The sequence below is a fragment of the Monodon monoceros genome, unplaced genomic scaffold (assembly GCF_005190385.1).
Source record: "Monodon monoceros isolate NGI ecotype Baffin Bay Population unplaced genomic scaffold, NGI_Narwhal_1 Super_Scaffold_17, whole genome shotgun sequence".
Lineage (NCBI taxonomy): Eukaryota > Metazoa > Chordata > Mammalia > Artiodactyla > Monodontidae > Monodon > Monodon monoceros.
In genome coordinates, this window is record NW_021703773.1 from 24,481,958 (window position 1) to 24,508,012 (window position 26,055).

General features: G+C 50.6%; 1 protein-coding gene across 18 annotated transcripts in view; it reads left to right on the plus strand.

Moving 5' to 3' along the window:
- The first annotated feature begins 10,482 nt into the window (after positions 1–10,482).
- ARHGEF10 (Rho guanine nucleotide exchange factor 10) overlaps positions 10,483–26,055 on the plus strand; it is an 88,568-nt gene continuing 72,995 nt past the window's right edge. For 8 of the 18 annotated variants that reach the window (XR_003794177.1, XR_003794178.1, XR_003794180.1 and 5 more), the window contains exon 1: positions 25,651–25,935. Coding sequence is in view for 13 of the 18 variants with exons in the window: in XM_029226410.1 (XP_029082243.1) it covers positions 25,725–25,935 (211 nt within the window). In the remaining 5 variants the exon portion in view is untranslated. Of the gene's footprint in view, positions 10,552–24,405; positions 25,623–25,650; positions 25,936–26,055 lie in introns of those variants that run through there. The other 10 variants (XM_029226414.1, XM_029226415.1, XM_029226416.1 and 7 more) reach the window with 10 other exon arrangements.

Below are 26,055 nucleotides of genomic sequence, written 5' to 3' on the forward strand. Positions count from 1 at the left end.
TACAAGCAATAAATAGTGATACAAGTAATAAATAGTGATACAAGCAATAAATAGTGATACAAGTAATAAATAGTGATACAAGCAATAGTGATACAAGTAATAAATAGTGATACAAGCAATAAATAGTGATACAAGCAATAGTGATACAAGTAATAGTGATACAAGCAATAAATAGTGATACAAGCCACAAATAGTAGTATAACTAATAGTGATACAAGCAATAGTGATACAAGTAGTAAAGAGTGATACAAGCAATAAATAGTGTTACAAGCAATAAATAGTGATACAAGTAATAAATAGTAGTATATGTAATAAATAGTGATACAAGCAATAGTTATAGAAGCAATAAATAGTAGTACAAGTAATAAATAGTGATAAAAGGGATAAGAGCACAGCCACCACCACTCTTTTTCTTCCCCTGTGTCATGAAAGGCTTCATTACATTTACAAGGAAGTTCAGGCTTGACTTTTATTGGTTTTTTTCCAATTTTTTAAAAAAGATATATTTGACATATAGCATTGTATTAGTTTCAGGTGTACAACATAATGATTTGATATATGTGTATATTGTGAAATAATCATCACAGTAATTCTAGTTAACATCCATCCCCTTACATGGTTACAAAATGTTTTTCTTGAGATCTTTTAAGATCTAGTCTCCTAGCAACTTTCAAATATACAATATTGTTAACTTTGGTCACCATGCTGTACATTACATCCCCGGAACTTATAACTGGAAGTCGGTAGCTTTTGACCCTCTTCACCCATTTCGCCCATTCCCCACCCTCATCTCTGGCAACTGTCAATACAATCTCTGTATACACATATATATATGTATACATAAGTGTGTATATATATACACACACACACACACACACACACACACACACACACACACTACACCTTCTTCATCCAGTAATATGTTGATGGACACTTGGGTTGTTTCTATGTCTTCGCTATTGTAAATAACGCTGTGGTGAACATGGGGGTGCAGATATCTTTTCCAGACAGCAGTTCTGTTTCCTTTGGATAAATACCCAGAAGTGGGATTACTGGACCATATGGTAGTTCTATTTTTAATTTTTTTAGGAATCTCCATACTATTTTCCATAGTGCCTGCACAAATTTACTTTCCCACCAACAGTGTACAAGGTTTCCATTTTCTCCACACCCTCACCAACACTTATTTCGTGTCGTTTTGATAACAGCCGTTCTAACAGGTGTGAGGTGATGTCTCACTGTGGTTTTGATTTGCATTTCCCTGATGATTAGTGATGTTGAGCATCTTTTCATGTGCCCGCTGTCCATTTGTATGTCTTCTTTTGAAAAATGTCTATTCAGTTCCTCTGCCCATTTTTAATTAGATTGTCTGTTTGGGTTTTTTTTGGCTACTGAGTTGTATGAGTCCTTTATATATATTTTGGGTATTAACCCCTTATCAGAAAAAGAGGCTATCTATTCCCGATTGTATTAGTGGGGGGAAGTGTGAGATCATCCATCCCATCTCACAGGGCTGAGAAATTAAACACTTTATCCAGTCATCCAACTAGTTGAAGCATGGCTAAGGTGAAGACATACATCTTTCTATTTTCAGCCAAATGCACATTTTATTACCACAGGATGGTGCTTCTTATGAGTAATGTTTAACTAGCTTATCATTTTCAATTAAGATTCCCATGTCTGTTTTCAGAAAAGGAAATGCTTAGGAGATTTTAGAAAATGGTATCGTTTTCCCCCTCAAATTAGTTTGTTGATTTTTTTCATCTTCGGCAACATGGTGGTCTTGTCTAAGTTTCATTTGGGAGGGAAATAGGAAAACAACCATACTGTGAGCATACACTGAGTCATGGCTTTTCCACAAATGCTTTCAAATCTTGGCTGGATCTGACCCAGCAGGGGCCAAGAACCAGAAAGGGTGGGGCTCTTTGTTTTTGAGAATAGCTTCTTTGTTGTCTGCTTGTTAAATAATTCAGTCAGATTTAAATTTGGGGATAATTAGGTGAAAATCAAAAAAGGTAAAACGTGATAAAAGCTAATTAAAATCTCTGATTTGGGATGTAGTAAGAAAACTGAATCTATTGCTACTAAGGGCTTGCCAGTAAAATTGGCACCTTATGGGGGAGTGTCTGGTAGACTGAGTGTCCCTAAGCTGAAGGTGGCTTGTGACACAGAACTTATCCTGCTCATTAGTTGAAGTTAATATCTGTGACTGTATTGCTCTGATTGTTGCTTTACACCCAGGCAAGCGCACAAAACCTAACAAAGCTACAATACCATGCATTTGGAACTATAACATAGAACACAGTGTTTCTATCCACATAAGTAAACCAAAGAGAAAAATAATAGAATTGAACCTGAAATTATTTAAATTTTATATCAAATGTTGCTGCCCCCAAAGAAGTAAGTTTAATTAGAGAGGAAGGAGGGAGAGCCTTGAGAGTCTGAAAGGAGGCCACAGGGATGATGAACTCTAACATTCACAGAGTTTCTTTATCACATTAAAACTCACTTCAGGGATTCCCTGGCAGTCCAGTGGTTAAGACTTCGCCTTCCAATGCAGGGGTACCGGTTTGATCCCTGGTCAGGGAGCTAAGATCCCACATGCCTTGCGGCCAAAAAACCAAAACATAAAACAGAAGCAATATTGTAACAAATTCAATAAAGACTTTAAAAATGGTCCACATAAAAAAAAAAAATCTTAAAAAGAATAGTCTCTTTAAAAAAAAAGAAAAAACTCACTTCAAATTCTGCCTCTTCTTTACCTTGATATCTGACTCACTTAAAAAAAATGAACTCGGGGCTTCCCTGGTGATGCACTGGTTGAGAATCCGCCTGCCAGTGCAGGGGACAAGGGTTTGAGCCCTGGTCCAGGAAAATCCCACATGCCATGGAGCAACTAAGCCCATGCACCACAACTACTGAGCCTGCGTTCTACAGCCCTCGAGCCACAACTACTGAGGTCGTGAGCCACAGCTACTGAGCTTGCGAGCCACAGCTACTGAGCCCACGAGCCACAATTACTGAAGCCCGTGCGCCCATGCTCCGCAACAAGCAAAGCCACCACAATGAGAAGCCTGCACACCGCAACAAAGAGTATCCCCTGCTCGCTGCAACTAGAGAAAGCCCGCCCGTGCACAGCAACGAAGACCCAACGCAGCCAAAAATAAATAAATAAATAAAATAAATTTATTTAAAAAAAAAAAGAACTCCCTTGAGGTACAATTTACATACTATAAAGTCAATGGACCCATTTTAAATATACAGTGAGATGAGTTTAGAAAAACGCATACACCTATGTCACTGGCACGCCAGCCAACATCTCCATCACCCCAAGTGCCCTGGGGGGGCTCCTCCCAAGCCATCCCCCCTCTTGCCCTAGACTTCACTGTAGATTATTTTGCCTGTTCCAGAACTTCATGTACATGGGAATAGACAGTCCTATGTGTCTGACTTCTTTCACTCAGTTAACCTTTGCAGATTTATCAATATTGTTCTTTTTGATTACCAAGTAGCATTCCGTTGTATGGATGTAACAAGATTTATCTAGTCACCTATTTATTGATGGGTTGTCTCCATAGGGGCTGTTTTGAATAAAGCTGCCAAGAACACTCCTTGTACAAATCTTTTTATGTAGTTGGGATAAATACCTAGTGGAATTGCTGGGTCAGATGGCACTTATACACTTAATTTATGAGACTGCAGGTGGTGTTCCCAATACAATGTCCTATCTGTGCCCCCATCACCAACATACAAGAATTCCAGTCGTCCCACAGCCTTGCCGACACTTGGTGTTGTCAGAATTCTCCACTTTATCATTCCAGGAGCTGCCTCATTAGTTAATCTTTTGAATAACTACAAGAATTAAACTGTAGTGTGATCTGCTAACACGGTCTAGTAGGAAAGGCAGAAACCAATGCAGCTGACCCTTGAACAATGGGGAGGTGGGAGCACTGACCCCCAAGCCATCGAAAACATGGGTACTGCTATCTCTGCCTCAAAAACAAAGGAAATGGTCCATGACTCGGCCAAGGGCAGGAAGCTGAAACAGTATGGATGGGATCAGGACTCCACCCCTTGTTCTTTTGATTCCACATATTGTGATCTCTAATCAAACACAAACTTTCCCCAAACTTAGTCAATTAAAAAATCTGTATAATGAAAATACAGGTACTACGCTTATTGAAAAAAAAAATTCGCATATAAGCAGACCCTTGTAGTCCAAACCCGTTCAAACCCGTTCAAGGGTCAGCTGCAATTATACACTCCAAGCTGCCCATTTCTGTAAAGTAGAGGTTGGGACTTGATTCTGCCGGAGGTCGGGAGGGAACCATCCTAGGTCCCTGAGATTCGGCGTGACTGCATCCGATCTGCTTTGTGCATCTCCGGCTGCTGTGCAGAGACTGGCCATCAGGAGGATGAAACTTAAAAAGGGAAAACAGAGACACATGACACAGACCAGACTGTGATCCTGAAAGCTGACTGTAGGGTGGGAGAGAGTGAAGGCGGAGAAACGGGCAGGTCTGAAAACACCTTAACCAGGAAGGCACCTTGTCAGCTAAGGGAGAAGGCAGCTTTGAGCAGCCAGGCCTCAGGGTGCAGAGCTCGGCACAGAGACAGAGCTGCCCGCTCGCTGCCTGGGGGCAGCAGCCGGGGACCAACCGGGTCCTCAGCCAGATGTTTCAGCAGAGTGATGGCAAGAGAAAGAACTTCTACTCACAACACTTCTGACAGCAATCGTGTGGGTTTTTCCGCATGCCAACCCATCCTCAGATGCCAGCTGGGTGTGCTACCATCCACAGGGAGTTAGCATCACGTCCTGCAGTTGAGGGCTTGGTGCCACGATGCCCAGCTCCGCACACCAGCCCAGGTCTCTCACACTTCTGACTTGGGTCCCCACAAGCCCTTTCTTGGGTTCAGTAATTTGCTCACAGAACTCAGGCAAACACTGCTTACGTTTACTGGTTTATTACCTACTGAAGGATAAGATTAAAGGATACGGACGAACAGCCAGGTGAAGGGGCACAGAGGGCGAGGTCTGGGAGGGTCCTGGGGGCAGGAGCTTCCGTCCCGGGGAGTTGGGGATGTGTCCATCCACCTGGAAGCTCTCCAAACCCCATAGTTTGTGAATTTGTTTGGAGTCTTCATCAGGTAGGCACGATCCATTGTTAACTCAATCTCAAGCCCTCTCCCCTCCCCGAGGATGGGGGTGGGGCTGGAAGTTCCAAGCCTCTCATCCTGGCTCAGTATTTCTGAGCCATCCGGGAGCTGCCTCACTAGAACAAACATGCTCCCATCACCCAGGAAGCCCCAGGGGATTGCGGAGCTCTGTGCACGGGCACTGGGGGCAGACACACATCTGTCCGCTAGGTCACAGCTGTGTCACAACAGCCAGGTGGGACGGGGCGCAGCTGGCAGGGGAGCTGGGAATTGAAGCGGTGAGCATCTCAGGTCGGGTTCTGCAGACACACACCCTCGTTCAGAGTTCACGTGAAGGGTCCCAGAAACAGAGGTGGGGCCCGCCTGCAGGTACCGTGATGAAGGTCTGGAAGTCGGGGTGGGGATCTGTGGGGTGGATGGAAGCAGAGACAGAGCAGAGATCTGAACTTGGACTACAAAGTAACCGCGGTGGCCTTGGGCAGGAGCAGGGCGACTCGTCCCCGAGAAAGGCGTTCACGTCCTTCTGGTGTGGATGGGAGTGGACAGAGGGAGGGCACCCTCTGCCTCAGCAGTTCTAGATACAATGGGAGTCAGCGTCCTGCTGAGAGGGAGAAGCAGTGGTCAGGGGGTCAGTCCCGTGGGATGCTCAAGGCTGGGATCATCCCTGTGGGGATGGGAATGAACCCGAGCTTAGGAAATATCCTCCAGGATCGTCCTGGGTGACGCAGCTCCAGAAACGGGGGGAGAACTAGAAGCAGGGACTGCGGGTGGGGTCGGTCTGAGCCCCTCTGTCCACTGCAGCCTCCTTCCTCTCCTCCGCTGCTCGGCCCACTCGGCACCAGAATTCCCAGAGCCCAGACACGGTCCTCCCCAGCCCCCTGCTCCTCCTAGCAGTCCTGGATGATAATAAGGTCAAGGTGGCTGACTGCCCAACCCTGAGGTGTGCTGGCCTCTTACAGGACAGCAGGGGCTGCAGATGCCCTACTTCTCACCGGCGGAGAAGCTCAGGCCACCAGGTCAGAAAAACAGATGTACCTACACACAGGAGTGGGGTGCGGGGCGTTCCTTTGGGCTCCTCGAATCATGGCACCTTCCTGACTGCGTGTCTCCTCGACACCGACGACCCCTGTGCTCACCCTGCTGAGAATCAGAGCTTATTCTGGGCAGGACCAGGGCTCTCCGAGCAGGAAAGAAGCTTCTAGAACACCCGTCCTCCTTCTCTGTCCCTTCTTGGACATTCCTTTCCAGCTCCAGCTCCCCAAACTTTGAACCGTCCTGCCAGAGAAGAGGAGGGGAGGGCGGGATGGAGGGAGGGAAGAGACACAGCACTCCAGCCCACACAAGTCCAGGTTTCACCTGCTGGCCTCAGGGGAGCCTGCATGTGAACCTGAAGCCCTGGGATGGAGGCCTTGCACCCGGCTCTCGACCCACGTCTGCGGCTGGTGGGCGCTGCCTGCCCTTCTCGGGGCCCTTCGCCTCCCCCGCTGGACACGGAGCAAAGCGAGAAAACAGCTCGGGCCTCACGGCAAGGGCTCTGGGAACAGAACAGCCCTGTCTCCGCCTGGAACAATGCTTCCTTCTCGCCCTCCAGATTCCCGTGACGCCAGAAACAGCAGCCGTGGGACCCGCCTCACTGATCTTGCCGGGTTCCTCCGCCTCGTCGCCGCTTCTTGGCTTTCCTTTCCCTCTCCCGCCCCCTCGTGTCTCGTTGGGCTGCCAGCCCTCGGAGGGGACGCGGGTAGGGGCGGGGCGGGGCAGGGCAGGGCGGAGATGCTGCAGGCAGGCCGCGGAAGGGCGAGCGAGAGCGAGGGAGGGAGCGGCCCGGATCAGGGCACAGGGGCTGGGAGCCCCTCCCACTCGCCAGCCGCCTCCGGCCCAGCCCGCTGGTTTGGGGCTGAGCGAAGGCACCCACACACCCACCACGGCGGTCGTTTCCGTAGAGACGGACACGCAGCTCTGGGCAGAGGGTGTGCTCCAGGTCTGTCCTCTTTTCACGCAACGCAGTGTGTTTGAGGTTCATCTCAGCCACTGAGTGCAGTTTATTCCTTTCTGTTACTGTCCTTTCTGATACTGTTACACGCAGCGCTCTCCTGTGGGACCAGACCACACTTCGTGGCTACAGCCACCCTTTGATGCAATTTGACTTTTCCCAGTTTTGAACTATGTGCACTGTTTTGAACAGTTTGAACTGTTAACGAATAAAAAAATTATTTTAATGGTCTTTTTACGGGCTTATGTTTTCCTGTACCTTGAAGAAATACCTAAGAGGGCTGTTGCTGTGCTTGTCCTACGAGAAGCTGCAAAACAAATGTTCCAAATGATTGTACCATTTTACACTCCCATCAACAATGTGTAGTTGTGATGGTTAATATTATGGGGCAACTGACGGCCATGGGTTACCCTGAATGAACATTTTTTCCAGGTGCTCCCAGAGAAGATTGGCTTTTGAGCCCGTGGACTCAGTAAAGGGCCCCCACCCCATGTGCGTGGGGATCGTCCAATCAACTGAAGGCTTGAAAAAAACAAAAGACGGAGGAAGGAGGAATTCCCCATTTTTCTGCCTCATTGATGAGCTGGGTCATCTCAGGTCATCTCCTGTCCTCTGACTGGGATTCACACCATCGGCTCCCTTGGTTCACCGGCTTTCCTGAGTCAGATGGCACATCCTGGGGCTTGTCAGCCTCCATACTTGTGTGAGCCACTTCCTCATATTCAGTCTCTTTCTCTCTCTCTCCCCCTCTCCCTCTCCCTCTCTCCATATATGTATATAATATCCCACTGGTCAAAGAGGAAATTACAATGGAAATTCTGATTCTCTTCCACATCAGGGCTTACAGGAAATGGTGATATATCTGAAGAACACTAGAATAAACTAGACAGGACTGGAGGCTTCAATCAGAGTTCTTTCTGCCCCAGCACCATGCCGCACCCACTTCAGCATTGCCCTGCCTGGTGGCCCTGAGCTTAGGGGGTCAACACAGCCATTGTGGAAATGGGGAAGCTGCACTCCGTGCTTCTAGTTATGACGCTGCTACTGTATTGTCCCCATGGTCCAAAAGAGCATCATTTCTGAGTGAAAAATGATGACAATAGCAGCCTCCTGAACTTCCTTAAGTTTCTTAAAATGAACTTGTGAGCCATCTATTAGAAATAGTGATTCAATATGTTTTCTTGCTCCTGAAAAAAAAAAAGTTAGACCCAAATTATATTATGGCTTAGTGAGCATCTACTCTTCCCAGACATCATACTGCATTCTTTATATAGTTCTCTCTTTTAAACATCTTATCTATGATGTAGATATTATTAGTCACATTTTCTAGATGGTGAGATGGAAGCTCAGAGACCTGTGTAAGTCACACAGGATTTTGTTAGTGTTAGAAACCAAAATAGGATCCCCAAATCGACTCCCAATCCCTTGTTTCATCCATATACAGTATAATTTCCCTCTTATCTCTGCTCCACTAGATCAGAAACACAACACGTAACAGGATTTTCCTGTTGTGTGGTGAACAGAACTAATTCACTTGGTCTTTCTACCTCTGTCCACCATGGCTACTAAGAAAATTGGGTAGGAGAACTTTGAATAAGGTACTCAAAGAGCCCGAGGAAAAGAGACCCCAAATAATGTTTCTGATACTAAAGACACTGAGAGGAAGTATCTTTTTCAATTGATTCAGGCTCTAGTATATTCCCAGGGTGCTCTAAGATAGGTCTGAAATAGTTTAAAAACAGCTCAGTCTTTTTCCATAAAGTTAGAGAATGCTAATAATAAACATTGCTAAAATATTCCCTTACCTACTCTTATTTTTTCCCAACCATTGTAGTCTTTATATGGTAGCTATGATTTATATGAGTCACAATTTCCAGGGAAAGAAATTTTACAGAGCATGGGGGCTTTAAAGGCACTCAATGTTCAAATTAGCTTTCTGACATTTAGCTACATGGTCTTCCTTCTATAAACCTAGTGAATGGTACCTCAGATCTTTAAGGTGTCTGGCAGTTCTGACGTTCTGACTTTAAATTACTTCTAGAGAGAGATTTGATTGAGAGATTTGGGCAGGAGATGGGAGAGGAGCTTAGGGCATGGCTCATCTGTTTACCTTGTTGACCAGGTAACAGGCAACATTCTTCAGCTGTCATTTTGGTTTGTATTCTTGTTAAAGATGCTTTGTCTCAAGTTTTGTCCTATAGCAGAAATTAGAGCAATAATATGCTTCCTTTTTTAAATTATAAAACAAAGAAATGCTCCTGGCAAACAATTCCAACAGCACAGAAGGAAATTCTTGTTTATCTTAGGCGCTTCTGTGAGGAACCAAGCATATGCGTGGATTTTTTTTTTTTTTTTTTTTTTTGCGGTACGCGGGCCTCTCACTGCTGCGGCCCCTCCCGCCGCGGAGCACAGGCCCCGGACGCACAGGCCCAGTGGCCATGGCCCACGGGCCCAGCCGCTCCGCAGCATGTGGGACCCTCCCGGACGGGGGCACGAACCCGCGTCCCCTGCATCGGCAGGCGGACTCCCAACCACTGCGCCACCAGGGAAGCCCTGCGTGGATTTTTAACCTCAAATGGGCTCGTAGTATAAGGATGCTTTTTAGGCCCAATAAGCGCTGTCCGTTCCAAGGGTGAAAACGCAGGGTCAAGCTCTCCCTCTTACAGCATTGCTTTTTGGCTCTTACAAGATACGGAATTCTAGAACCCATGTTCACCGTCAAGGTAAAGGTGAAAATGAGCGCTTTCCAGTAAAAGGCAAGCTTTAAAAATTGTCTCGGCAATGTGTGAAATCATTGCATTTCCAAACTCCAAACACTTGGCGGGCCTCGGGGCAGCTGACCTTCTGAGGAGCCAGGAACGCCCCTGCTGGCACGGCCAGCGAGCGAAGGGAGGGTGGGTGCTCTGGGGACAGCGAGGGGGGTGGGGAGATCTAGGGGTGTGATCTGCCCGGCGGACTCTGCCCACGCGCCCGCAGCCCGAGGGCTTCCCGGGGAAGAGATGGGGGTCTGGGGGTCCGGGGGTGCCCTGCCGGGCGCCCCCCTGCCCACGAGTGAGCAGCCCGAGGGCTCCGTGGGGAAAAGACACGGGTCTAGGGGTCCTGCCTGGCGCCCCCAGCCGACGTGGGCGCAGCTAGGCTGGGCTTTGAGCCGAAGGAGGGGGTGCGGGTGGCCACGTGGCTCCGCAGGAATGCGCGGGCGCGGGGGCGGGGCGCCGCAGAGGAACGGGCAGGCGCGGCAGCCAGTGGGCGCCCGGCATCACCCAATCCAGCCAATCACGGCGTGCGGGTGGGCCTGCCTCCCTGTGGGCGGGGCGGGGCCAGGGCGCATCCCGGGGCCGCGGACAAGAGGAGGGGAGAGGGGTCCTCGGAGGGACGGCGGGCCGGGGTCCTGTCCTGGCTGCAGGGTGAGTGCGGGCCGGGGATGGGCGGGGGTCCTGTGGGTTGAGCGCGGGCGGGGGGCGGATGGCGGGTGGGGGTCCTGCGGGGTGAGAGTGGGTGGGAGGCGGGCGGGGGTCCTTGAACGGCGCCTCCAGCGAGCCCACCTATCGCGGGGATTCGGAGTTTCCTTTTTTTCCTTTGAAAGTTGCACTTCTGCCTAACTCCCCCGAATTGGCCAGATACCACCGCTCCTTGAAGTCCGGGCTGCCCGCCCGCCCCAGGTTTTGGGTGACTGTGCGAGGGCCACTCGGGGTGCACCTTGCCCCCGGGCACGGACCGTGCAGGTGGCGGAGCTGAGGCCCGGGACAGCCCCCATTTACCGCGAATCCCGGCGGTAACGGGAGCCGGGTCGAGACCCCGCACGCTGTCAGGAGGGTGCAGGAGGGACCCCAGGCCGGGGCCCCAGTGACGTTGCAGGAGGAGTGGCGAGTTGGGGTGTTTAGGTGGGGAGCAGTCATGTATATTTTCCGAAAGAGGAAAAAGTCCTTGGCCCACTTTAGGGTGAAAATAATTACTATTGTACTTAAAAAACCCGTACATGTTTCCTCCCCCTCCCCCCATCTACCATTCCTGGGGAGACTGAAGCGGGTGTGCTGCCAGTGGTCGGCAGGTACCTTGCTCATCCCCACCTGGCCACACCTCCCCTCTGGGAGACCCTCAGTTTGAACGTAAAAATCTGAGTAAATGAAATGTTTCAGCTTTTAAAAGGACGTGAACATTCTTAGAAAGCAGCAGACGTACTTGGTGCAATGTGGTATTCTTTTTAATTACTAGAGGTAAAAATTCTCATTAACTCAAAATGCAATGGATTTTTAGCTCTTCTTTGGTTGAGCCACAAAGAAAAAAATAGTCATCAGTGTTCTGGATTTTGTGCAAGAGTTACTTAATATCCCTTCAGGTAGAACATTGGGAGGGATAACGTTTTCACTGTTCATTTATTGCTTAAAAAATATATTTTGGACATCTGTTTTCTAGGAAATAACTTTTATTATAATGGAAAGATGAGATATACTCTGTGTAATTTAAAAATATAATTTACCCCTTAAGCTCGCACAGTGTTTACTTGATTGGCCCTGGGATATGATTTAGTGGCCACATGTGCAGTTAGGTGACTCAGTGACTCTTTATGGTTTCCTGATTTCATGTCCATAAGAAAAGTCACTCATAGAAAGTGGTATTTCATAATAGATTAGTCTCTCCATACAGGCCAGATTCTATCAAAGCAGTTGTAGATATTTAGGGATGAGGTAAAATCCAAAGTTATTCAATATAGCTTTTTATCTTTTAAAAATCGAACTTGACTTTCTCGTTTTACCAAATTTGTCATCTTGATATTTTGACGTGCTGCGTTTTCTCTGCAGTTTTTCTGGTGGGGTTAGAAGAACTTCTTGACTCTTTGGGAATTCTTGGACATCGAGGGGTTCTGGTGGCATTTGGACCCTGGGCTGAGTTCTGGAACTGCTCACCCCACCCTGGGGAGTCAGGTCCCCACAGAATTTGTTTACTCACTTTGGAAATTGCTGGACCGCAAGTGTGTGGAAATGTGTTTTAAAATAAGGACGTTCTGCATAAGTTAGAGCAAAATAAAAATGCTGTGAGTTTGGCTGTATTACTCTGGAATATCAATAATACAGACCCCTGTTGAAAACTACAATGTTCTTATTGCACAAGGCATGATAGAAAAGCTGCAACGAAAAATTCACATCTTGGGATATTCAGAGCATATTCATGTATACTTCATACATTATTCATAGTTTGCACAGGTAGAAACATACGTGGAGTGAAACAAGATAGAAGGGGAACATAGATGTTAAACATTTATGGGGTAGGATTACTGCTCTCTCCGTTAAGCCTTCTGGAAGTGTAATTTGAGAAAACGAGGTGGGAAGTTCTGGGAGCTTTGCGGTACAGAGGGGTGTGCAGGTCTGCGGGTGGGGGGCAGGGCCAGCTCTGGGGTGATGGCTGTGAGCAGTGAGGCACAGGAGAGCTGGCAAAGGACCCTCTTATCTGCCACCAGCCCCTACCCACCATACCCCCCCCCTCGTTGTCTCTCCTTCCCAACTCAAGCTTTTCAAAGATCCAGACATCAAAGTTTGTTTTTGCTGCTGCTTTGTTTTTGCATGCACAGTTTCAAAACTTTGATTATAAAAATGAGCAGTCATGGCACTGGTGTTATTCTTTCATTTCCTGTTCTTCTTTATATCATGAAAGTAATGCGTACCTGCTAGTAGAAGTTGCTTTCTCTGGGTTGTTGATGTTTCATGGTTTCATTAAAGAGTGTTCAAAAGATTTTTTTTAAGTTTTTATTTTTTTTTTTTAGGTTTAAAGTGTTTCTCTTCCATGAGCTACGTTCTGATACTAGAAATTACTTTTTGAAGTAAAATGCAGCGCCAAAAGCTTCTCCAGCCTTGCAGTGCCCTTGGGAAAGGGAGCTGTGAAGAAAGGTCATGGGTGGGTGAGGGTGATGCTTTGCGCTCCCACACAGATGGCTGAGCTAGCCTTCCACTGGGGGTGCTGGTGACCTGGTGGCCTGTCTGAGACTCCAAGGGCTTGGCTCAGTGAGTCCCCTGTGACCCTGACCTGGGCATTTAGGAAGAAAACAAAAGGAATAGGTGAGGATGCCCGAATACTCTGTACACTGATAGCTACACGTAGCAGAGGACCTTTCACACGCGAGGTGTGTCAGGGTCCTGAGGGCAGGGCTTTGCTTCCTGGGCTGAGGTTTCGCTCTTTTTCTTGGGCTGGAGGCCAGCAGGCTGTGGGGAACCCGAGCCTCATGTGTGGACATCATTTTTTTTTTTTTTTTTTAAGAAAGCACTGTGGACATTCAGACTCCGAAGTCAAACAGATACGAACTTTGAACTTGAGTCATTTCTCAGTGGTGTGGAGAATGGGAGCTGACAGTACTGGAAAACCTGAGGAGTTTTACTTTGATAAACGTGTTCTGTGCACACCTAGTGTTTTATTCTGTTATTCGCCTTATTTCCCTGAAGGGAAGATGGCGGTGGGGGGTGACTTTAGCTCGTTTCTCACTTGACGGGACGGAGAACATCGAGCAGAAGGGGTAGCGTCTGTGCTGAGGCCGTGCTCAGCGCCCATCTCCACTGGGGTTGGAAGGCCTTAGACCCCCGGAAGGATGTAGGGGAGTCGCTTGGCTGCTCTGCCTTCGGGCCAGGCTCTGCCTTGCTTCAGCAGCGGCTTGCAAGGGCTGCTCGAAAGTGTAGGCATCTGCCTAGTGGTGGGGATGGGAGGCGGTGTAGGCCACTGTAGATACTGCCCAGGAGTTCCAGATTTAACCGTGATCCCATTTTGGGAGCCAGAGCCTGCTTCTGGGTAAGGAGTGCTGAGCTCTGAGGGCAGGAATCCGGCATGTTTCTTGCCTCCCTGTGTGTGCAGGTCTGAGCCTGGCCGGGTGGCGGCGCCTGCTCCGGGCTGGGGCTCATCGCGGGGCTGGCCGCCTGCTCTCTCCCAAGGACGTGGACTTGGCCCCTGGCCCCGGCCAGCGGCCCTCTTGCTGCAAAAGTGATAAGACGTTGACTGATGCTTTGTTCTCAAGCACTTGACTCCGCAGGTCGCTGGGAAGCGGCCACGTGGGCAGCACTGATTCACGTCCATCAGAGAAGCTTGGGCTGGACGTCACCTGCGTGGCCAGGGACTCAGCCAGCGGGGCCCTTCTCCCAGAGCAGTGCCGGGCGTGGGCCTCTGTCTCAGAGTTCTTGTCCCGGCTGGCGTGCCCTAGATCGCTTTTCAGTTGGAACTAAAATCAGACTCAGGCTGTTGGGGTCCAGGGTCTGCGGAGGACAGAGTCCCGTCTCAGGCCCAGAGCTGGGGTCTAGAGGGAGCCCACTGGGCCTGCTGCCGGCCTCTGTTCTGCAAGAGCGTTTAGACACGTGCTGCTCCTGATGATTTAATAGGAAGGAATGAAAGGTGCAGCATTTGCCAGACGACAGAAGTATTTGGGAAACGAATCCCAGGTAGTTGCAGGGGGGAGAGATTGTTTGCAGGGTGTGCGGCTGCTGCAGCCAGTCTGGGCCGACAGGAGGGCATCGGGACCCTGCCTCACCTCCTGCTCACCCCGGAAGAGCCGCCGCCTTCTCCACCTTCGTGGGAGGAGGGTGAGGACCCCGGGGAAGGTGAGGAGGGTTCACACCAGGGTGCTGTGCCCACGGCTCATTCCCTGCCGGCGCCTGGGTGTGCTCCATGGCCCCGTTCCCTGGGCGCGCCTGCCGTCTGTCCGGAGCTTCCAGCAGGGAATCTAATGTTAGGCCATCGCCTTAGGCCTCCGTCTCTCCCCTGATGAAATACATTCAATGTCATTTTGTTTTCATGCGTTTTAAAAGTCAAGTTCTTGTACTTAAACTTTTAAAAAAAAGAACAACCTTTTTACAGACGGGAAGAGGTGCAGATGGCCGCATGATGCAGCAAATCTGGAAGGGATTTATTAATTCGATGGATATTTAGTGAGCACCTACTGGGTGCTGACTACCAAGTGCCCTCAGTCCCAAGACTAGGCAGTGAGCAGAAGGCCCAGGTCCTTTTCTCATAGGGCTTGTGTCCTGTGCCCGGGAGACACTGTAGACAGGAAGGTAGATAGTACTTTAGATGATGATAGAAATAAAGCAGGAGACAGGCCTGGGGGTGCTGGGGGGAGGGGCCTGCTACTCACAAAGATGGCAGGTAAGGCCTCACCGGGAAGGTGATGTTCGAGTGAGGACCTGATGGAGAGTGACAGCTGCGCTCATGTCCACCCAAGAGCATTGCGGGCGGAAGGAGCAGCCCATGCAAGGGCCCTGCGGCAGGAGTGTGTTGTGAGCAGCAGGAAGGCTGGTGGCCGCAGTGCTGAGTGATGGAGGCTGAGGCAGGGCTCCACCTTGGGGAGGAAACAGTGACAGAAAGGGGTGCGAACACCGACTGTGCTTTCATGGGTCCTGCTGGGTGCAGCCTTGAGAAGGTTACAGAGGAGCAGGAATGGGGGAAGGGAGGCCAGTTACGAGGCTTTTACAGAAACTCAGGCAAGAGACGGATGGTGGCCATGGAGGGAGGGAGAGATGGCTCACCTCATTGGGGATGTGCTCTGAAGGTGGAGCTGACAGCATTTGCTGGTGGATTAGATGGTGGGGGGAGAGAGAGAGAGAGAGAGAGGGAGGGAGGGAGGGAGGGAGGGAGGGGGAGGAGAGAGGGGTCGTGGACAGATATCTTTGTGATATCCTGTTTTTATTTCCTTTGAATAAATACCCAGAGATGGGATTGCTGGGTCATATGGTAGCTCTATTTTCTATATTTTTGAGGAACCACCATACTGTTCTCCATAGCGGCTGCACCAATTTACATTCCCACCAACAGTGCACAAGGGTTCCCTTTTCTCCACACCCTCATCAACACTTGTTATTTCTTGTCTGTCTGTTGATGGCCATTCTAACAGGTGTGAGCTGATATCTTATTGTGGTTTTGATTTGCATTTCCCTGATGATTAGTGATGTTGAGCATCTTTTCATTTGAATTTCTTCTTTGGAAAAATGTCTGTTCAGTTCTTCTGCCCGTGTTTTTAGAAATCAGATCGGTGGTTTTTCGGCTATTGTGTTGTATGAGTGCTTTATGTATTTTGGACATTAACCCCGTATTAGATAGATAATTTGCAGATACTTCCTCCCATTCTGTAGGTCGTCTTTTCACTTTGTTGATGGTTTCCTTTGCTGTGCAGAAAGTTTTTAGTTTGATGTGGTCTCGCTTGTTTATTTTTGCTTTTGTTACCTTTGCTTTTGGTGTCAAATCCAAAACCTCATCACTAAGACTGATGTCAAGGACTTTATCACCTGTGTTTTCTTTTAGGAGATGTATGGTTTCAGGCCATACATTCAAGTCTTTAATCCAGTTTGAGTTAATTTTTGTGTATGGTGTAAGGTAATGACCTAGTTTCATTCTTTTGCATATAGCTGTCCAGTTTTCCCTGCACTAATCATCGAAAAGAGATTGTCCTTTCCTCTTTGACTGTTCTTGCCTCCTTTCTTGCAGATTAATTGAACATATACACATGGGTTTATTTCTGGGCTCTCAGTTCTTTTCCATTGATCTATGTGTCTATTTTTTTGCCAATACCATTCTGTTTTGATTACAGTAGCTTTGCAGTGCAGTTTCAAGTCAAGAAATGTGATGCCTCCAGCTTTGTCCTTCTTTCTCTTGGCTATTTGTGTGTTTCCATACAAATTTAAGGATTGTTTGTTCTATTTTTGTGAAAAAAAACCATGGGAATTTTGATAGAGATTACACTGAATCTGTATATTGCTTTGAGCAGTGCATAGACATTTTAATGATAGTAATTCATCCAGTCCGTGAGCACAGAATATCTTTCTATTTATGTGTATCTTTTTCCGTTTCTTTTACCAGTATCTTATAGTTTTCAGTGTATAGGTCTTTTGCCTCCTTGGTTAAATTTTTTCCTAGATTTTTTCTTTTTGATGCAATTGTAAATGTGATTGTTTTCTTAATTTCTCTTTCTGACACTTCATTATTAGCATATAGAAATGAGACAGATTTTTGTATATTAATTTTGTATCTTGCAACTTTACTAAACTTGTTTATTCTAACAATTTTTTTGGTGGAATCTTTAGGGTTTTCTATATATAATGTCGTCAGCAAATAGTGACAGTTTTACTTTTTCCTTTTGATTTGGATGCCTTTTATTTCTTTTTCTTGCCTAATTGCTCTGTCTAGGACTTCCAATACTATTTTGAATAAAAGTGGTGAGAGTGGGCATCCTAGTCTTGTTCCTGATCTTAGAGAAAAAGTTGTCTGCTTTCCATTCTTGAGTATGATGTTAGATGTGGGTTTGTCCTAAATGGCCTTTATTATGTTGAGGCACATTCCCTCTGTACCCACTTTGTTGAGAACTTTTGTTTTGAATGGGTGTTGAGTTTTGTCAAATGCTTTTTCTGCATCTATTGAGATGATAATACGATTTTTATCCTTCTTTTTTAATTTATTTTTTATTTTATATATTTTTAGAATTTATTTTATTTTTGGCTGCGTTGGGTCTTCGTTGCTGTACTTGGGCTTTCTCTAGTTGCGGTGAGTGGGGGCTACCCTTTGTTGTGGTGCACGGGCTTCTCATTGCGGTGGCCTCTCCTGTTGCAGAGCATGGACTCTAGGCACGTGGGCTTCAGTAGTTGTGGTTCGCGGGCTCTAGAGCGTGGGCTCAGTAGTTGTGGTGCATGGGCTTCATTGCCCCACAGTATGTGGGATCCTCCCGGACCAGGGCTCGAACCCGTGTTGCCTGTATTGGCAGGCAGGTTCTTAACCACTGCGCCACCAGGGAAGCCCCTATCCTTCATTATTTTTTGAAACATGGTGTATCACATTGGTGGATTTGCAGATGTTGGACCATCCTTGCATTCCTGGAATAAATCCTTTTCACTTAATGTTGAATTGGGTTTGCCAGTATTTTGTTGAGGATTCTTGAATCTGCGTTTATCAGGGATATTGGCTTATAACTTTCTTTTCTTGTGACATCTTCATGTTCTGCAACTTTAGTGAATTTTATGAGATATGTACAGAACATTCCATCCAGAAGCAGCAGAATGGACATTTTTGTCAAGCACACATGGAACATTCTCCAGGATAGATCACGTTAGCTGACAAAACAAGTCTTGATACATTTAAGAAGACTGAAATCATATCAAGCATCTTTTCTGACCACGATGGTGTGAAACTGCTAATCAACCACCAGAAGAAAGTGGGAAGATTCACAGAAGGTGCCCATCCCTGTGGCTTGGCTGCCATAGTTGCACTTTCTGTGCCGTCTCCTTTGCCTCTCCCTCCTCATTCCCATCATCATCGTGGTCATGAGCCTAGCCTCTTGCCCTACAGCCTCCTGGGGGATGGCCTCCATCTACCTGGCCCTCCTCCCCGATGCCCTGTCCACCTGATGCCAGTGTGACCTTGTGGCCTCTCCCGTTGCATGTGGAGCACAGGCTCCAGACACGCAGGCTCAGCGGCCATGGCTCACGGGACCAGCCGCTCCGCGGCATGTGGGATCTTCCCGGACCGGGGCACGAACCCGTGTCCCCTGCATCGGCAGGCGGACCCTCAACCACTGGGCCACCAGGGAAGCCCCAGTGTGACCTTTTAAAAAGGCAAGTCTGGCCACATCAGTCCCTGATCAAACACCTTCCGTGGCGCCTTCCGAGCTGAGGCCGAGGCTCTGCCCTGGACAGGCCCCACCTCAGGCCACAGCCTCCTCTGCCTGCCCTCGCCTCATGCTGCTCTCCCCCGAGTCTTCCTCAGGAAAGCTCTCTCCACTGCCCACACTGAGGCTGCACTCCGGCTCTGTCCTCCTTCCTCCCGTCCTGGGGAGTCTCAGCCCCCCTGCAGCAGGGCAGATGTGACTGCAGACGCTGCCTGGACACAGCCCTCCTTCCCACCCCACAGTGGTCCACAGTGTGGCCCAAGCCAGTGCTGGGTGTGTGCACAGTGCCAGCATCCCAGGGGACGGCGACTGTAGGGTGGGACCAGGTGGAGCCAGGCCGCCCCACACCTGGGCTGAGCTGCTGCACCTGGACGCGTGATGAAAGGCTCCAGGGAGCTTTGCGAGGACAGTGGCTTCGTCTGCATCCGACTGCTGTAATTACACATTCGCACAGCACACTTCCTTCTCTGTGGAAGAATTTCATTGTGTTTCCTGTAAATAACGGGAACTCCTGCTGGAATATGAGCCCCTGGGCCAGGGCCCTTACAGTCCGTCACCCTTGACCTTGACCCACGTGCCCCTGCAAGGAAGGCAGGGGGATGGATGTCAGCCCCAGGGTTTTCCCAGGTTCCTTCCATTCCTGAGGCTGGATGTCCTTGTCTGTAAGGATTGTTTTTGAAAGTTGGGATTCACATCATGCAAGAAATTGCTGCGCGTGTGGGTCACAGGAGGAGGGGTGGGGCATTGCCTGCCGTCTCGCCTCCTCGCCGCCCTCCTCCCCTGATCCCTTGGGGTGATTTGGTGCCTGTTTGCTCTGCGTCCTTGGTCAAGTCCTGAACTGCCACCGGCTGGGGTGCTCTGTGCCTGTCCTTGGAGGGGCATGTGTGGCGGGGGAGGTGGCAGGGAGGCCTGGGCAGACAGAGGACAGGCTGCAGCCCAAGAATTAATCAGAGGAAGAGATGCCCACCAGCCGACTGAGAGGGCACAGAATGTCACACACGGAGATGGTGATGACCCCCTTGCAAGAGTAACTTTGTCCTGTTTTGTTTTATGAATATAATACCCCCTTTGATGAAAACATTTCTCAAGGACACTGCCAATTAAAGACAGAACTAACTTCGTCCTTGGTAAGTTTTGAAATGAAGCAACTATGCTTTTTGTCTAGGTGGTTTTGAGGTTTTGAGAGAAGGCTCTCAGGCTGGATTGTGTGGCCATGGACAGCCGTGTTGGGGGCCTTGGATGTGGGCAGGCTTCAGGAGTCCGTGGGGCGTGAAGCGTTTGTGCTGAGTCTCTGGGTGCCTTGGTCCTCGGGGGGCAGCGGGGCAGCTGTCTTTCTGATGCTTGAGTCTGGCTCGGGGCGCATGCATCCCGGCTGATGTGGACCTGCGACTGGGGGCAGGGCCTGCTGGATTCTGGAGGGACCTGGCACAGAACAGCAGCAGTGCAGGCCAGTCCAGTCCAGGTCAGTCCAGTCCAGGCCAGGTCAGTCCGGTCCAGGCCAGTCCGGTCCAGTCCAGGTCAGTCCGGTCCAGGCCAGGTCAGTCCGGTCCAGGCCAGTCCAGTCCAGGCCAGTCCGGTCCAGGCCAGGCCAGTCCGGTCCAGGCCAGTCCAGTCCGGTCTGGGCCAGGCCTGGCCTGTAGTCCAGGTGTTTAAGGGATGGAAGAGTGAGGGGCAGAGAAGGTAAGGGAAAGTGGGGACAGGAGCATCGCCCCGCCCCGTCCCCCCTCCCCCTTGTCCACCCCTGACCCCCACAAGTGTTCTTCTGAAAGCAGACCCCGTGTCAGGCACAGTTCTGGGTTTTGTTCCTTATTAGGAGGCCCTAATAAATAATTAAATGCATGTTTTCACCCCATAAAAGTGCAGATTATGGCCTGGGCATCAGCCAAGCTTCCACGTGTTCATTCTTTTGGGCCCGTGTGTCACGGCCTGTGGTGTTTGCAGGGACAGTGTCTGGGGAGGCTCCAGGGCTGTATCCCTCTCCCGAGCCACGTGGACTCCCCAGGGGGTGGGCACACAGAGAGAGACAGAGAGAGAGACACAGAGAGACACACACAGAGATACAGAGAGACAGAGAGAGAGACACACAGAGAGACACACACACAGAGACACACACACAGAGATACAGAGACAGAGACACAGAGAGACACACACACAGAGATACAGAGACACAGAGACAGAGACACAGAGAGACACAGAGATACAGAGAGACAGAGACACACAGAGATACAGAAACAGACATAGAGAGATACAGAGAGACAGAGAGAGACAGAATCAGAGATACAGAGAGAGACACAGAGAGACACACAGAGATACAGAGAGATACACAGATACAGAGAGAGACACAGAGAGACACACAGAGACACACAGAGATACACACAGAGAGACACACAGATACAGAGAGAGACACAGAGAGACACGCACAGAGTTACAGAGAGAGACACACAGAGAGACACACATACAGAGATACAGAGAGAGACACATAGAGACAGAGAGAGGACACGGAGAGACAGACACAGAGAGACAGAGAGAGGACATGGAGAGACAGAGACACACACACAGAGATACAGAGAGAAAGGCACACACAGAGATACAGAGAGAGAGACACAGAGAGACAGAGACACACACACACACCACACACACACGCAGAGGTGCCCGGGAGCTGTTCGCAGGGTGAGTTCGGGTCAGGAGTATGCAGGAGGGGGTTGGTTCATAAAGATTTGCAGGCAGGGCAGCAGGGCCGAAGCAGCGCGGGTGTGGGTGGCAGAGCGTGCGCTGCCTGGGGCGGGGGGGGGGCACGATTCCCAGCCTCCGTCCAGGTGAGCACCCCTCCAGGAGTTCTGAGGGGTTGATCCCCTGGACAGGGGACCATTTGGAAAAGATGGTGAGCAGGTGAACATCTGTGGGTTGGATGCTGTGTAATAGCCATCGCCACACGGAATAAATCACTTCTATTCGCTTTTTTCCTTTCTGAGGGGAGGGGAGGAGGCCCCATGGAAGTGGCCTCAGTCTGACGTGAGCAGAGAAACACGGGACCCAGGACACACTCCCAGCGAGGCCCCATGCTCTGCACTCCTGTGCCCTTTGTGGTCCACATTCGATGAGCACAAAATAGACGTCCCTGACGGCTAAGTTCTGTGCTCGGCTTAGGGAGAAGCTGTGCTTTTCTTTCTTTCCCCTCCCTCTCTCCCCACTCCCTTCCTTCCTTCTTGTTTCTGTGAGCATTATGTCTACTTAAAAATCTTTGAAAATGTTCAGTGAAAAGGGTTGGTGTGTTTGGTTTGCCCTGGAGTTTGTTTGGTTAAACTTAGATGGAGCCTTTCCAACAGGACTCGTACCGTAAGGTCCTGTGAGCTTTTAGTTTTTCCTTCCTGGATCTCCATGTGGAGACAGAACCTTCCTGACGTGAGGTCGCTGGGAAGCTCGTGGTTTCAGGCAACGGCGGACCCAGCGCCAGCGGCCGTGAGCCATGAGGATTCGTGCGTCCCCCGCATCCCCGGGCTCTGTCCCCGGGCTCTGTCCCTGGGCTTGAGGTGCACTGGCTCCCGCTGGGCTCTGAGTGGACATCCAGCCCTCGTACGGGACGCTGGGTGCCCCGACCTACCGCGGCGCAGTCTCTGGTGCGTGGACTCAACGGGTCCCAGCTGGGTGGGTCGGGGGCAGGCTCAGCCTGTAGTCTGTCCGCCAACTTTTTGTGACTGGACAGCACGGAGGCCGGGGTGGGAGTTGGGGAACCAACCCCAGTGCTGTCTGCTCCCAGGCCCGTGGCCGCCGGCAGAGATGTCCCTGTCACCTCGGTTCACAGCGAGGAGACCGAGCTCGTCCAGCCGGAGGGTTGGAGCCGAGCAGGGTCTCCCCGGACTGGCTACCGAGTCCAGGCTCCCAGCCCCCTGCTTACTCGTCATGCTGCTTCTCAGCGGAAAGGACCTCGTGGAGAGCCCTCTGCCTTCCACACCCGCAGGACCCAGAGCCTCCCCTGCGCAGGGAATACCTGCTGGGAGGGGCGGCGGGTCCCGTCCCTCAGAGCGTCCACACGTCCACGGTGCTCTCCCTGCAGGTCTGCAGAGACGGCCAAGATGCTGGAAACCTCACTGGAGCAAAGACTCAGGCTATTTCCATGAAATTAAAAAAAATCAAGTGACTGGGGCACTTCTGTCGCCGCCCAGGCTCTGAGGCAGAGTCACAGCCGCACTGCAGGGACCATCTCTGTGCCCGTCTCTCCGGGCTGCTGCTTCTACCGCGTGTGTCATCTTTTTGTTGGAAACCACAACCTGAGTGCACAATGAAATCTCTCATTAGGATGCTTAAATTGGAAAATGGCAGTGATAATCCCCACAGCCCTGCAGCCCAGGTTGGCCTTATTTCCTGCTGCTCATCTGCTGGGGAGGAGCCTTGTGAAAGCGAGACTTGTCCTCCGTCCCGAGGTCGGTTGTGGGCCGATCGGGCTTCATCCCGTCCCTAAAAACACCTGGAGGGCATCCGGGAGATGGCAGGTGCCCAGTTTCGGGGAGCAGGCTTCCTAGGGCTGCTGGGAGGTCCAGGGGCTGAAACTTCAGTGCTGGGTGATGCCTGCGTGGAGTGGAATTCAGATCACGGACACCCAGGCCCCCCAAATCCAGAGGCAGATCCTGTGTGTGTGTGTGTGTGTGTGTGTGTGTGTGTGTATGTGAGCTTCCAGGAAGGCAGTTTCCCATGGATGCTGATTTGGGAAGAAAACAGTCCCTGAGTGTTGTGGTCTGACTGAAATTAATAGGCAGTCACACACACAGACCGAGGCACCAGGGGCCTGGGTTCCAGTCCCAGCTCTGCCTCTGGAGACAAGAGCCGTGCTCTCTCAGCTTCTCACCCTCGGGTAGGACGACTAGGACGGCTGCGAGGTCCATCCTGGCATCCTGGGAGCACTCTGAGGGTGAGCGGTGGCTGTTTAATAGGATCAGGCATCAGAGTAAGAAAAAGCACAGGCATAGTCATTCTTTGTTTTGTCCCACACGTTAGCAATGGGAAACGAGAAGTCAATTTGACTCTGTTTTGTGCATTTTCAGTAGAAACAAATAGCATTAATGAGATTTGTCCAGCATGGTTTAAGGTGAGTAAATGACGTGATTGAGAAACCCGAATCTATAAGACACGGAAAGCCACATGGCTGGCAGGTCCCGCATGGCTCTGCATCCCACTTGTTCTGGACAAGCCTGGGCAAAGTGCCAGCAGTGTCTGCGAGGGATGGTGCTGGGGTCACACAGAGGGGTGCATGGGGCGTGCTCTGCTCTGACGCCCAGCTCCCTGGCAACTTGGGCCCTGTTCTGGGCCCTGTTCTCACCGACCCGGCAGGTCCTCGGACTGCTCTGCATTTGGCTGGTTCGTGCTGGGGGAGTGAGGCAGAGCCTCCGTCCTCAGTCAGTGGTGCGGATGTAAAGTAACGTGGGAGCCCTCATCGCCCCAGGAGCCCCGACCAGTTCCTTCTTCCTCGCTTCCTCCCAGGACAGGGATTGCACTGTCTTCCTTCTGCGGACCCATGTCTGTCCTGCCCAGCAGTGCCTGTGGGGTCCTGGCACCGGGTCCAGGGCCGCCCAGTGGCCCCACCTGCTTCCTTCTTGGGCGTCACCTAAGGCTCAGCACCGTGGACACGGTCCGTGTGTCTGTGTCATGTCACTGCTGACCTGGCGCCACATGAAGCCGATGTGAATCCAACGGGATGTTAAAAACGCACTCGGGTATTTTGATTTACTTCTTGGGGGAGGACATGGCAGCGGACATCGCCCCGGTTCTGTGTGCTTCTGAGGCCCCGAATCCTCCTGTCCTCCCTCCTGTTCCTTCCCTGCAGCCCCCTGGGCCTCCGTGTGTGTGTGTGTGTGTGTGTGTGTGCACGTGCACACATGCACTCACCTCTGTGTGCATGTGTGTGCACATGTGTGAGCACGTGTGTGCACTCACCTCTGTGCACGTGTGTGAGCATGTGTACGTGTGCACACACCTCGGTCACGTGGCCGTGCACGTGCGCATGCGTGTCCCCTTGTTGTGACTTCACAGACCAGGATGTGGCAGGTGTTGGTTGAGGGTTTGTTGACTGAAACGGAAGCAGTCGTTTTACGTTCGCTCTCAGGAGCCGGCATGTCTCCCCGTGGAGAAAGGTTTGGTCGTCTGCTTACTGTTCCAGGTTCTCCAGGACTCGAGTTCCCTGACCCTTGTGGTCTGAACGTGTCTGTCGTAAATGGTTTGGAAACCGCAATGCAGTTTCTCTCCGAGAGGGTGAACTGCCTCGGTTGGCGTCACTGAATGTCGTGTGTCGTCCGTGGGGCTAGGGTGTCACTGAGGGGCTTCCCTGGGCCTCATCTGGGACCCTGAGAACCGGGAAGGTGCTTCTGCAAAGTGCGGCTTCCCGAGTGAGGTTTGCTTTCCTGCAACCGTTCTGGAAGAATCCAGGCAGGTGTTGGTGGTGTCAACACCCATAACCAGAGACCTTGGTTCACAGGATGCTGAGGGGTGTGGGACCAGCCTTCTCCCGGCCTGGCGGTTCACGCTAATTCTTAGACCAGCGTGCGAGGAAACAGGAAGAGCAGAAAAGAGAAAGGAAACAAAGCAGGATGCAGGCATCCGGCCCGGACCCAAGGGTTTACTGACCCGCTGGCTCGAAAGGGCTTGAGGAAACGGTCAGCCTCCTCCTTCATCCTCAGAAACTAATCCTTCACTCAGAACTGTTAAAGATTTAGTTGAAGGAGGAAGAAAAACCATTGGACTTGTGTGTCCATTTCTCCCCTTAGAACATGTGTGAAATTAAGCAGAGAATCAAGGCGTCCTGGGCCGGGAGGGGTCCGGCCACTGAACCCAGCTGCAAAAATCAACGCCTGGCTGCAATTCAAGGTGACGTCAAGACACCGGCAGTCTCCATTTGGCTTTGCCCTGAGTGTTATTTCGAGGCAGTTTGTGGTCCTCACGTCCTTAGATCTTTCGCTGCAGCTATGGATGGAATCTGCGTTTTCCTTCTCTCAGGCTGTCGGTGGGGTGCCCAGAGGCGTCCGGGGCCACCGTCTCCCCGGCCCTGACAGCGTGTTTCATCCTCGCAGGTCCCGGATCCTCCGAGCCCAGGAGCGAGGTGGACGTGGCAGCATGGACCATCCGGGCCCGCCGGCTCCCGCCCGGGAAGGTAACAGGTTGCAGGCCGGTGGCGGGGCAGGTGAATTGGGGCTGTTTCCCAGGCTCCATGCTCTGGGCATCACTAACCCGTGGCCTCTGGGGTGGGGCCTGGGCTAGGAGCTCCTGGGAGGGAGGAGGGTCTACCCAGGCCCTTGGAGTC